General features: G+C 34.8%; 1 protein-coding gene across 1 annotated transcript; it reads right to left on the bottom strand.

The window, feature by feature from the left end:
- Window positions 1-1,087: 1,087 nt before the first annotated feature.
- On the bottom strand, window positions 1,088-11,051 carry LOC110885259 (RRP12-like protein). The gene is made up of 18 exons (XM_022132946.2): window positions 10,430-11,051; window positions 8,642-9,185; window positions 8,266-8,514; window positions 7,946-8,037; window positions 7,016-7,226; window positions 5,928-6,109; window positions 5,645-5,842; window positions 5,274-5,389; window positions 5,030-5,123; window positions 4,443-4,499; window positions 4,222-4,356; window positions 4,041-4,109; window positions 3,730-3,843; window positions 3,430-3,591; window positions 3,128-3,256; window positions 2,881-2,982; window positions 1,752-1,831; window positions 1,088-1,668 (listed from the first exon to the last, which is right to left on the bottom strand). Exons 1-18 carry the CDS (start codon window positions 11,015-11,017, stop codon window positions 1,413-1,415), a joined length of 3,378 nt encoding a protein of 1,125 aa, XP_021988638.1. The 5' UTR covers window positions 11,018-11,051; the 3' UTR covers window positions 1,088-1,412.
- Window positions 11,052-12,550: the final 1,499 nt, after the last annotated feature.

Here is a 12,550-nt window from a genome sequence, read left to right as displayed (position 1 = left end):
TTTTTTCACTTTCAACTTTAGTCTCTTAAATACTTTTCATCTTTCATAAGTTCTCCGTTTAACGTATCGTTCTAAATTTCTGACTTAACACGCCGCAACATGCGTATGGGGTTCAACGTTTTTTCAATCTATTTTTTTCCTGTTTGACATGTCCGTTGCAGCGCGTCTATTTTTCCCCGTTTGATAGGTCTGTCGTAACGTGCGAGTCAGAGATCGACTTAGTTACTTTTTTCTCGGTTAAACACACAAGCTCGTGATTATGTGAGAAACATTTGCCTTTCATCTAACATGATATATAACTAATGAATCCCCGCCGCATTGCGGCGGGTGGTAATTCTAGTATATTGATATAATAAAATATTAAAAAGCTACATATTATTTTAAAATTAAAATTACTATTGATGGTAGTTCGTAAACAATATATATAAAATATATATAAAATTTAGAAAAAATATTTTAGAAAAAAATCACAATTATGTTCAAAATGACCAATTCGATAGACTTTAATATGAAAAAAATGTAACGGCACTTTTGTGAGATTGTTTTAAATAACACAATGATGGGTTGCCGATTGAAAAAAGTTAGTAGTTGGGACCCGTGCGTTACGACGAGGCTGATATACCGAATCAAAAAATAGATGTAAAAACATTAAACCACAAAATTTATACTAAAACGTAAAAAGAAAAAGAATTCTCACGCATTATAACAAAGACGTTAACAATACTTGAAATCTTATGTAAAAAAATAAAGTGCGCTGCGACGGTACCGTTAAATCGAACAAAAATTAGAAGTAAAAACATTGAACAACGCATGCGCATTGCGACGTGTTAACTCACAAGTCAATCGGATTTGAATTTATGAAGTAATACCACTAATAATATTAGTTCGATAAATTTATAAAGCAAAGGGTTTATTAAATACGGAAAGATTTTTAGTTTTAGAAATAGTCGAAGGGAAGAAAACATAAATGTTTATATGCAATAGAGGCTTGTACACATAGCTTTAAGACTTGTGTATAAAACAATAAAAAACACTCAAACATTGAATAGTGAAACATCCTCACATTGAATAGTAAACGAGTTACAGCCAGTAAAAAATATGGGCAAAAGATAAAGAACATGGCCACTGAACTTGAATGATTAATGATGCTACACATATTAAATTTAATTCCATTTTCTTTCCGAGCTATGCTACATACACCATTCCCAAATAAACGGCACAAATCAAAAAAAAATATATCGGCTACACGCTCTTAATCCATATGTATGTAAACATGGTAAGATATGAGGCATGGGCGATATGAACCGTTAGTGTATAGTCTTCATCATCCCAAACAGCGCAAAATGCAACTGAGGTTGAAAAATTAGATTGCATAATCAGCCAGATGCATTTTTCTTGCTTCCTTTGGTCCACTATTTCTGTCTCTTCCCACCTGAATTATCATTTTTAAAACTTGAACTTTTTCTTTTAAACCCGCCTTGCGATGGGCGCTCACTTGATTTCACAAAACCAGAACGTTTTACGTCTTTGGTCGTATTATTCCCTCGTGAAGAAAATTTACGAGGCTTATCTGGACGGTTTTTATCATCCCTCTCTCTCTTTCTGGTTTCTGTTGAATGCTCTTTCTTGGTGAAACTACCCGCAGCCTTGGGTTTAAGCTTTGGCTTACTGAAAAGAAAATTAAACGTAATTCGTATTAGCACCATGATAAAATAATCGAGCGTAGAAATGTGTGGCTTATAAAGTTGGACCGGTTGGGGGTTGTTTCAGAAAGTCCTGCGTCTGTTCCAGTTGTAGCAGTTTCCTGGGAATTTGTTTTGCCTTGACGGTTCTGTAAATTAAAAAAATCTAATGAGATGATATTGCAAGTGAGATTATACAATGCGCTCTCATAACATATCATGTTACTGCAGATACAATATATACCACAATCAACACATACGGTATTTAATTATGCTTCGGTTGTGTAAAGTCAGATAATCAAACATTCGTGTCAAATACATCGACATAACCTAAACACACTTCAAATCATGTAATCTGAACACGACTCATTCATCTAAACGGATTAAACAGGTTGTATTCAAGTTGCAAATGAATGAAACGGGTCATCAATGAGTTAGCAAACTTATAGTAAGGGGTTAATGGGGTGGCGGATTGAAATTATTATAAAACATAGGAAAATTGGATTTTAATAATCCCACCTAGAGCCTAGAGGTGGTTCGTCAATATTGATCCCACTTTCAATTATTGTCACCGGCCATCCCACCTTTTAAATATTTTTCTCTCTGGACCTCCGTTGAGTTTTTTTCCGAATTTCAAACTGATGTTGTAGGGCTTTTGATCGGAACGAGGACAACTTCCGCGAAACGGTGCCCCAAACGGCTTGATTTTTGTATTTGGAAGTTTAAACATCCGAATTGAAGCACCGTTTTTGTCGTTTGGAGCATCATTTCAAGGTAAGTTTTACATCAATAGACTCGTATCATCGTTCAGATGAAAAGCCCTAAAACATCTTTGAAATTCGGGGAAAAAAATTAACAGAGTTAAGTATTTTTTAACAGAGGTCCAGTGAGGAAAAATATTTAAAAGGTGGGACTGCAAGTGACAATATTTGAAAGTGGGATCAATATTGGCCAACCACCACGAGGTGGGATTATTAAAATCCAAATTCCCCAAAACATATGTATTTTTTTATTCTAGTTTTAAATGGGTTAACGGGTCGCCATGTTTAGTTAAAAAAGTTAAATACGTCCACCCAAACATGACCCACATTTACTTAAAAAACTTGTTGAACAGGTCACCCCGAACACGACATATTTACTAAGCAAGTTAAACATTAGGACCCAAAACCTGATTCTTTTCGTTTGGGTGATTATATACCTCCAAAACATCCTTAACAAAGTCCAGGTATTTCGCAGGTACTAGCGATTTCACTGATGCAGAACCACACTTCCGCATCATAATCTCCAGGATGACCGTTACCTATAATTGTGAAAAGTCGAAAACAATAATAAGAACAGAGTTACAGACTAATATATATGTCTTAAAAGTTGAAAATATCCAATTCATACTTTATAAACAAATAAAAGTTACTTTTCGCGATGAAATCTAAATGAAAATAACATACTTTTGATTTAAAATGATGCCGAGAAACAGATGACCACGGCAGAAGTCCACTGAGAATGTCGGACAGGAAGTTCTGCAAGTCACTCACTTGAAGACTCAAAACTAACACCTTTATAAACCCTAGAACAGCCTGGCAAAAAAAATAATAAAACAAATAAAGTTCCTTACCTTTTTACTTTCTTGTTTGATCTGTTAACATAACCTGAATTGACCCGTCCACTAGTAAACGGGTCGCAATTCCGCCTTTAGTTTAGAAGCATGGCAAAGGTTTAAGGTGACTATAGAGAAAAAAAAAAAACTCACTTTGATAACTTCAATGGCTTTACTATGCAGTAACTCAAGGATGGACGGGACAAGATCAGGCATCAAAGTGCATATCTTTGAGTCGTTATAGACCACTAAAGATAATGCAGAGACTGCACCACTCTTTATGTGCGGAGAAGATCCAGAGAGATAGCCCATTATCTATGGAAGTGCATATCACCAACAGTAAAAATCAACGGTAAGTAAAGATGAGACTAAACTAATTTGTGTAACTATCATACCACATAGATGATAGAAGAGAATAATCAGATGTTTTGAGAAGTTTAATTGAGTTATTACCATGCTGACGAATTCATAATAAGGGCCTTTCTCAAGTGTAGATGATGTTTTTTGCAAGGTAGAGCTTATCCCCAGAAGGATATCATATGCCACTTTCCTACTTTCGTCCTTGCCCTAAGATACGTAAAATTAACGAAACAAAATAATTAAAAACACTCAAATGTATACATGTATTGACTTACGTCATTTTACATATTGTTCCTTTCCTATGTTCTAATACTTTTTTTACAATAAAACCACTATAGCTTATATCTGTAAAACAATTGTTATAGAAGACGTATTCACAGCGATTATTTGAAGGGAGAACTTACATCTTTTAATGTCACAATAACTTCATTTAGCATACGAAAACCATATGTGTTTTCTCCGTCCAACGTTATCTACAGAATATTATTAGTAAAGCAAACTATTAGAGAAAATGTCACATGGTATATAAAACGTCAACTGAGTGAGGAAATAGAAAAAAAAAATTAATAAGCAGCAAAATGCAACCTCAACTGAGTGAATTATCAAGTTCTTGAAGCACGAAAGCCGCCATCTAAGTGAAGTAACATTATCAGGGGACTTCAAACCAAGAAGTAAATCCGTAAGTTCCTCGAACTTTGAAGAACAGAACTCAGAAGATTGCTAACAATTAAAACAAAAACAAAAATGAGATAGATCTCCTTAACTAAATAAAGAAAAAAAACTGTTGGCTGCTTGCTTTTGCTTACCTCCAAAATTTGGTGAAGAGTGGCATATGCTTCCCTCTGGATGTTTTCGTCCTCTTCCTACACCAAAACAAAAATATAAAACTTTTACGGAAATATGAGTAAAATGTCATTTTCGGGATTGGCCAGATTTGCGACTTTCGTCCAAAGGTTTGTGTTTTCGCATCCGGATCCAAAAAGTTTGAAATCTTGCCGTTTTCATCCAGCTCGTTAACTCTGTCCATTTTTCTCCGTTAAGTCGGAGCATTTTAGTCCTTTTTGTTAACTTAAAGAGCAACTCAGTCTTTTGAATACTTGTACATTATGCTAAATGCTTGTACATAAAGTGAAAAAGACCTAATTGCCCTTTAAGTTAACAAAAAAGATGGAAATGCCCCTGACTTAATGAAGAAAAATGGACAGAGTTAACGAGCCAGATGAAAACGGCAAGATTTCAAACCTTTTGGAACCAGATGCGAAAAAACTAACCTTTGGACGAAAGTCGCAAAACTGGCCAATCCTCAAGGACGAAAATGGTATTTTACTCCTGAAATATTTGATTATATGAAAGAACACATTAGAAGTTGCAGAACACTAAGTCATTAGCACACCTGCAAACTCTGTTTGATAAAGTTGTATATAAGATCGATTAAATCCAAGCTAGCTGCTCCAACAACTGATGATGCTAGCTCAAGGATCAGACACCTGGACACGTCATCAAGTATCACTCATCAGTTATCACCCTTAAAAAATGTTTAAACCATAGTGGGCGGCTAATCGGCTAAAAAACTTCTTAGACAATTAGATTTAAGCAATGCTGAAAGAGAAGCAAAAGTAATGCAAGATAATACATACCTTTTTGCATTTACTTTGTCTGCAGAAACATTCTGCTGTAATCTTTTAAGTGATGAAATGAAGATCTTTTTAATCATCACAGACTCGGTGATTAGTGTCAAGCATTTAATGGCATCCTGGAATTTAAAATGCAAATATGAAGTGACAAAGCGATGAATAAAAAATAATTGACAACATTTAGCAGCAAGTTTTACAGTTCATTGAGACTTCCAAACAAGTTATTTTAGTACGCCACATAAGGGTAAGTACATAAACTCTAAGGTCCGAAGTGGGCATTTATCAAACTGTCTCCACTCACCATATTAAAGAAAAAAAATAAACAAAAAGACAGTGTAGTGATGAACTTAAAGAAAAGAGAAAACAATTATAACCTTCACAAAAACACGTTTCTTCTTCGACGCTTTGAAGAAAACTTTAGTGAAAGCCTTGAGCAACTCCTCTGAACATGAAGACAATGCCTTGATGTTTTTAGTAGCAGCTTTTTTTGAGTAATTCGGTTTTGGGAATTTGGAAGCCTCGTCAGCGCCCTGCTCAGCACCAAGGAAACTCCTGTTTTGCTTCACAAGAAGCTATATACAAAACAAGCATTCATATGTGAACAAAACGTGTCAAGATGAAAGAAAAGGTTACAACATAATCAAGTTGAGACGTTACCTGCATCGCAATGGCAATATCCTCGAGCATAAAGGCATCCTTTCTGATGCATGGAATAAGCAGTCTTGTTAAAGATTGAAATTTCTTGTGTGTGTCGTTTGGATAGCGACAAAAGGCTGGCAATAATCCCCAACATCCACTCGCGTAAGCCTGCAGTTCTTCTCCATTTACTGACTTTTTAACTGGCAAAAAGAAAAAAAAATTAATCCAAAATGAAGTTGAAGTTATAGTCCCTGAATTATCCTTCATATAGTTCATGAACTTATAACAAGAAATAAGGAACTAACACTTAGAAATTGGAATATAATCTTTTAGGGCTTATTGATTTAGCTGGAAAGAGTTTTTTTTAAGTAAAATGCCATTTTCGTCCCTGAGATTTGACCCCTTTTGCGACTTTCGTCCAAAGGTTTGTTTTTCCGCATCTAGATCCAAAAGGTTTGAAATCTTGCCATTTTCATCCGACTAGTTAATTCCATCCATTATTCTCCAGTAAGTCAGTGGTATTTCCGTCTTTTTTTGTTAACTTAAAAGAGCAATTCGATCTTTTTAGGAGTGCACTAATTTTAACGTTATTTTACTAATTTCGTGAAAATAACGTTAAAAGTTGAGGACGGTTGATCATGCATCATGTGGTGACGTTGATAGCTGAAAGACAAAAGGGTACATGCACTAATCGGTCTGTCCCGATTGCTGAGTATTATGTGCCTTATGTCCAAGGTTTGATGAAAAACTACTATTGAGCCGGGGGGGTCTCACTGGAAGCAACCTCTCTATTCCTACGGGGTAGAGGTAAGGTTGTCTACATATTGGTGGGATTTACTGAATATGATGATGATGGTCTTTTTAGGAGTATACATTTTTTTCACATGAAGTGAAAAAGATCGAATTGCCCTTTAAGTTAGCAAAAAAGACGGAAATCCCCCTGACTTAGCAGAGAAAAATGAATGGAGTTAACGAGCCGAATCAAAATGGCAAGATTTCAAACCTTTTGGATCTAGATGCGAAAAAACAAATCTTGAGGTTTTACTCTTATTTTCAAAGCATATGTGAATCAACAATCCAAAACTATTCTATGTTTGAGAAGGTACCTTTTTGAGATTCCTCTTGAAATGATTCAGCTAGAGGCACTATATTCTCTATAAAGAATCCCAATGATGAACCAGCAACATACTCCTTCAAAACAGGTATCAACCAAATATTTGAGCAGGTTTGATCATTGGCATCAAGAGAGATAGGTAATACATCAAGTAGTTTCTCTGGCCCCATAGCAATTACAGCAGATCCCATACACTCCTGAAGCTGTAATATCGTATATCCAAACATAACATTATGTTAATAAAATGACATCCATACAATACACACGGGCCTGTAAATATATTAAATCTCGAAGCCTGTAACATCACAAAGAACTATTTGCTCCATCTCAGTCATTATTGCAGAACACTTATAAAAGCTTGAAAATCCATCTCTCTCTCTCTCTCTCTCTCTATATATATATATATATATATATATATATTGTGGGAGGTTCAGTGGGGAACACTATAAAAGTGGGGAACCGACTCAAACAAACTCCGATTGGACTCATTCCAACGGCATTGGAACCGGCTCGCCAAGCCCTATAATATACATATTTAGGATTTAGCTTTTAGGATGTGAGGTTTGGCTTTTAGAGGCTTATGTAAGGGTTTTGTTTTAGGGTTTATCATTAGGATTTAGGGTTTAGCTTTAGGTTTTAGCCTTTAGGGTTTAACTTTTAGGGTTTATAATTTAGATTTTACGGTTTAGCTTAGGTTTTTGTCTTATGGTTAGCGGTTTCGGGTTAGGGTTTAGCTTTAGGGTTTAAAATTAAGAGTTTCTAGTTAGGGTTCGACGAGCTGGTTTCAATGCCGTTGGAAAGAGTCCAATCAGAGTTCGTTTGAGTCGGTTCCCCACTTTTTTAGTGTTCCCCATTGAACTCAACCCTATACACATATGTGTGTGTCTACAAATGAAGATAAATACTTCAAATAAAAACTTACATGTTTTACATCAGAAGTATCTCCAGATGCAGCTGTCATGAAAGTGGCAAGCTTCAGAAGTACACACCTCATGTAGATATGAGAACTCTTCCCTAAAATTGCAAAAAGGCCAGAGATATGGATCAAAAGTGCTTATGACAACAACAATAATAATACATACATACAACCGATGCAATTATGAAGCACTGTCATATCAAAAAGACACAGTAAGTGTATAAACAATACAATGACCATGATCATTACGTTTTTCACAAATTTGCAATAAGCACGACAGCACAACTGTAATTTGCTTGAGCACAATGAGTAAAGATTAGACATACCAAGTTTGAGAAATAAAACAGAGATGACAGCCAAAGTATGCTCATTCGGAATTCCTTTATGTGTACTAACAACTTTAAGAAGTGCATCACATAGCGATTTCATCATTCTTGATTCCTTGGACTCGACACTATTCTCATCTGCAAGCATCGTCTCTGAACTCAAAAGGACCTCTACATCGATATGATGGTTAATCATTTCTTTCAAAATATTTGAAGCTTTTGTAGCAGTTGACTCAGATGTCAGAAGACCTAAAAGTACAGACACAAAGTTGATAAAAGTACTGCAAATAACCACAACTATCTTATCCACAAATACATCTGATATTTCCAACAAGCAATAGTTTAATCAAACAAGAAAGAAAGAATGTATATCTACCTGCTATAGACCCAACGATTAATGAATAATGATCGTTCCATTTGGTTGGATCGCCGATTTGAAATTTGGTAAGAAAAGCATCAAGTAAGGCTGTTGCAGAAAAAATAGTATCCACTGGATTCTGTTTCCTAGATATATACGTGGAAAGTGTCATGACAATCTTTTCAGTATCGGGAATTGTAGATCCAGCTTCCAAGAATCTAAGTATCTCGTCGATAACATCAAAAACATGCCTCGTTAATGCTGAGAACCTGGGACTTATAGCCGTTTGTAATTCCATAACAGCTTTTGATATGACTTTGCTCGGCAAACAAGGGACCAGGAATTTCAACAGGTTTAACATATGAAGAACCTCCAAATGTTCACCTTTCGATATGGTCTCGTCTTTACATCCATCTACAGATCCCGACGCAACTGTTTTAACTGCCAACGATATGTATGTTTTTAATGAGGTTAACACCAACTTGCTTGCACTTTTTTTGACAAGAGGAGATTTAAAAGACTTGAAGAGCTTTACAACACAATCTTGAGCACATTTTCTGACCTGCAACATGTAGGGAAATGCAGCAAATCACAATGACATCTGAAAAGAATATCCATTAACCTACTATCCGTTTTTTTTCGGTATTGAGCATGAGTAGTCAAGACTTCGAATCAGAAATACTTTTCTGATTCCTGTGCATCAAACACCACGTACACGCATATTTATTTGCAAATTATGCATAGTAACTAACATCATACATAATAATACATTAAGCATATTAACTATTACTGTTACTATACTTATTATTAAATATTATTAATTATTATTAATAAATTATTATTAATAAATTAATAAAATATTAAACTTGATGGACTATGAACAGTAAAAAAATTGTACAACACTCTAGTTCTCTCTTTTTTTAAGTTTCAATTCCACACCATGTAATTTAAAAGATACTGTTACCCCATTTAGTTTGTTTTTTTCTCAAATAAACTTGATGGACTATGAACAATAAAAAAATTGTACAACACTTTATTTCTCTCTTTTTTAAAGTTTCAATTCCACACCTTGTAATTTAAAAGATACATTTAACCCGTTTAATTTTCATTTAATTTGATTTTTTTCTCAAATAACTTCCATTAGTTTACTTTAAAAAAATTGAATATGCAAGTGTGGTTAATTTTTTCCCCCAACATTCCAGCATAATATTTGTTGAAAACGAAGTTGTATTCATAGCAGAGTATTTATCCAGTTTTGTAAGCTATAGCGATTTCCTTTATTGGAACTTGTACCGATATTCGTTTTTCTGGTATTCAATCAATGTAAAACATGTGCCAGTATATTTTCTAGCATTGAGCATACCTCTTTTGTTTGCCATGGTGACTGTCGGTAGTCCATAACAACCTAAACTACTACCAACCGAATTTCAGCGTGGTAGAGTGCCACTAGAGCATACTTATTCGACTAATGATAAGTTCATTCTCTCATTTATAGAAAAGGGATAAGAAATCTACTACAGCAACCATTAAGGGGGTGTTTGGGATTCCTTCTCAAAAACAACTTATTAACTTATATAAGTCATAAGTTACAAATACTAACTTATCATTTTTAACTTCTCAACACACAATAACAACTTAAATAAGCTAACCCAAACACTATAAAAACAACTTATTAACTTATATAAGTCAATAAGTTATAAGTTCTTCCAAAATGAGCTAACCCAAACACCCTCTAATTATCAATTTATCATCAGCGTTATCACAAATTAACATAACAAAGCTAGATAGGACAGAAACACAGCATACCTTTGGACGCTTATCAACAGAGTACTTCATAAGCATCTGAAACCCTAACTTAACCGACTCCCAATCATCCAAACCACAAAACTCCATCAAAACCCCCAAACACTTAACCAAAGCCCTAACAGTCGAAACCGGCAATCCCTCACACTGACTCTCAACCATCCGAACCACAATCTCTGCAGCCTCAACCGCCTTAGACGTCGCAATACACTTCTCAGGAACCAGAGGCAACACAATCGCCAAAAACGACGATAGCGCAGACACTGCGTCGACGTCATTAGTAGTATGAGAGAGAGCGTCAATGGTGGCGGCGAAGTAAGAGAGAGGAGAGAGAGGAAGTGACTCGGATTGGATGATGGATCGGGTGGCGGCAGCAGTGGCGCAGAGGTGGCGGTGTTGAGGTGCGGCGGAGTTACCGTAACGGTGGAGGAGTTGCTGGCAGATGTCGGAGTCGCCGGTGAAGGAGGTTGCGGCGTCGGTGGAGTTTTCCATGGAAACTCCGGCGGATTGTGGTTTCATCGTCGGATGTATGAGGGAGGGGGTGGTTTCAGAATTCAGAGTAGGGTTTATGCAGGGTTTGCCTAGCCTCATCGCGCTAGAACATCAAATCAAAATAATAATAAAAGGTAAAATGATATAGTAATAATAGGAAAATTGGTATTGAATAAACCAACCTTTAACCAGTTGGTAAATAATAATCCAGCCTATAGAAATGGTATATAATAATCCTACCTATCAACATGTTGGTACTCAATGAACTTCCGTTAATTTTTTTTAACTGAAGTTAGTTTTTAAGTTTTATTTATTATACAAACAGTCCCTGTAGTTGTAATTGACTAGTTTTAACTATTTTATAAATCTCAAATCGAGGAAAAGGAGGATTTTCGAGTGGTTTTTTTGTTTCATAAAATAGTTAAAACTAGTAAATTACAACTACAGGGACTGTTTGTGTAATAAATAAAACTTAAAAACTAACTTCAATTAAAAAAAAAATTAACGGAAGTTCATTGAGTACCAACATATTGATAGGTAGGATTATTATATATACCAATTCTGTAGGTTGGATTATTATTTACCAACTGGTTAAAGGTTGGTTTATTAAATACCAATTTTCATAAATAATAAAGGTAAAATTAAGGTAAACGAAAAGAAAAAACGATAGAAACTTAGTAGGTTTTGACGTGCTCGTTATAGCAAAAAAAAATAAAGTTAAAAATTAAGTTCAAAAGAGTATCGCCGTGTTCGTTAAAAATATTAAACTAAAAAAAACTTTTATCACACTCGTTATAGCAAAGAAAAATAAAAAAATATGTCTAAAACGGTATTAACGTGTTTGTTAAAAAACTATTTAGGAATTGAACAGTAATTTGGTTAAAGTAAAAGAAAAAAACAATAGTTAAACTACATGGGTTGCAAATGAAAAAGTTTACAATAAATGACGAAATAGAATAAAGAACAAAAAAAATGATGAACTTGTGAATAATCATTAGATGTTGTACAACACTATTCATCTTCTTTTCTTTAATATTATAGATAACTAGTGGTATTTGTTCGCGCTTCACGCCGGGTTTTCGGTATGTATCGGTTTGTTTCATTATAGTACGAGTACAATAACGACACGCGGTATATCAATCGACACGTGCTTTACATCGATCAATAACCATAAAAACAAATACAAATATCAGTTCCAAATTTTTTTTTGCCGGTATCGGTTTGGTTCGTCACGATATCGGTACGGTACCATACTCGATAAAACTTACAATACAAAAAAAGTGATATATTGCAAATACAACTCTGTATTCAACGAACTTAAAATTGTCACGTAGAGAAAACTATAAAAGTGAATGTGGTACTGGTACTGGTACTGATGTTGCTTAGTCGGGATTTGTTCGGTTCGTGATGATAAAGAACAGAAAAAATCTAGAACTTTTACTGAATCGTAATAGTATATTCAAAATTTTATAAAACGAACGTTGTAAAATCATATATATATATATATATAATGTAAGTATCTATTAAAAACCCACTTTAATTTAGAAAACCCGGGAAACTCAAAGCTCCCGATGTTTTTTTTTCTTGAAAAAAATTGCACATGTTATATACATGTTTTTAAGGGTTTTGGGA

Source organism: Helianthus annuus, chromosome 10 (genome assembly GCF_002127325.2).
Source record: "Helianthus annuus cultivar XRQ/B chromosome 10, HanXRQr2.0-SUNRISE, whole genome shotgun sequence".
Taxonomy (NCBI): domain Eukaryota; kingdom Viridiplantae; phylum Streptophyta; class Magnoliopsida; order Asterales; family Asteraceae; genus Helianthus; species Helianthus annuus.
Note: the sequence above shows the minus strand (reverse complement) of the source record. Positions and strands in the feature narration are given on the sequence as shown.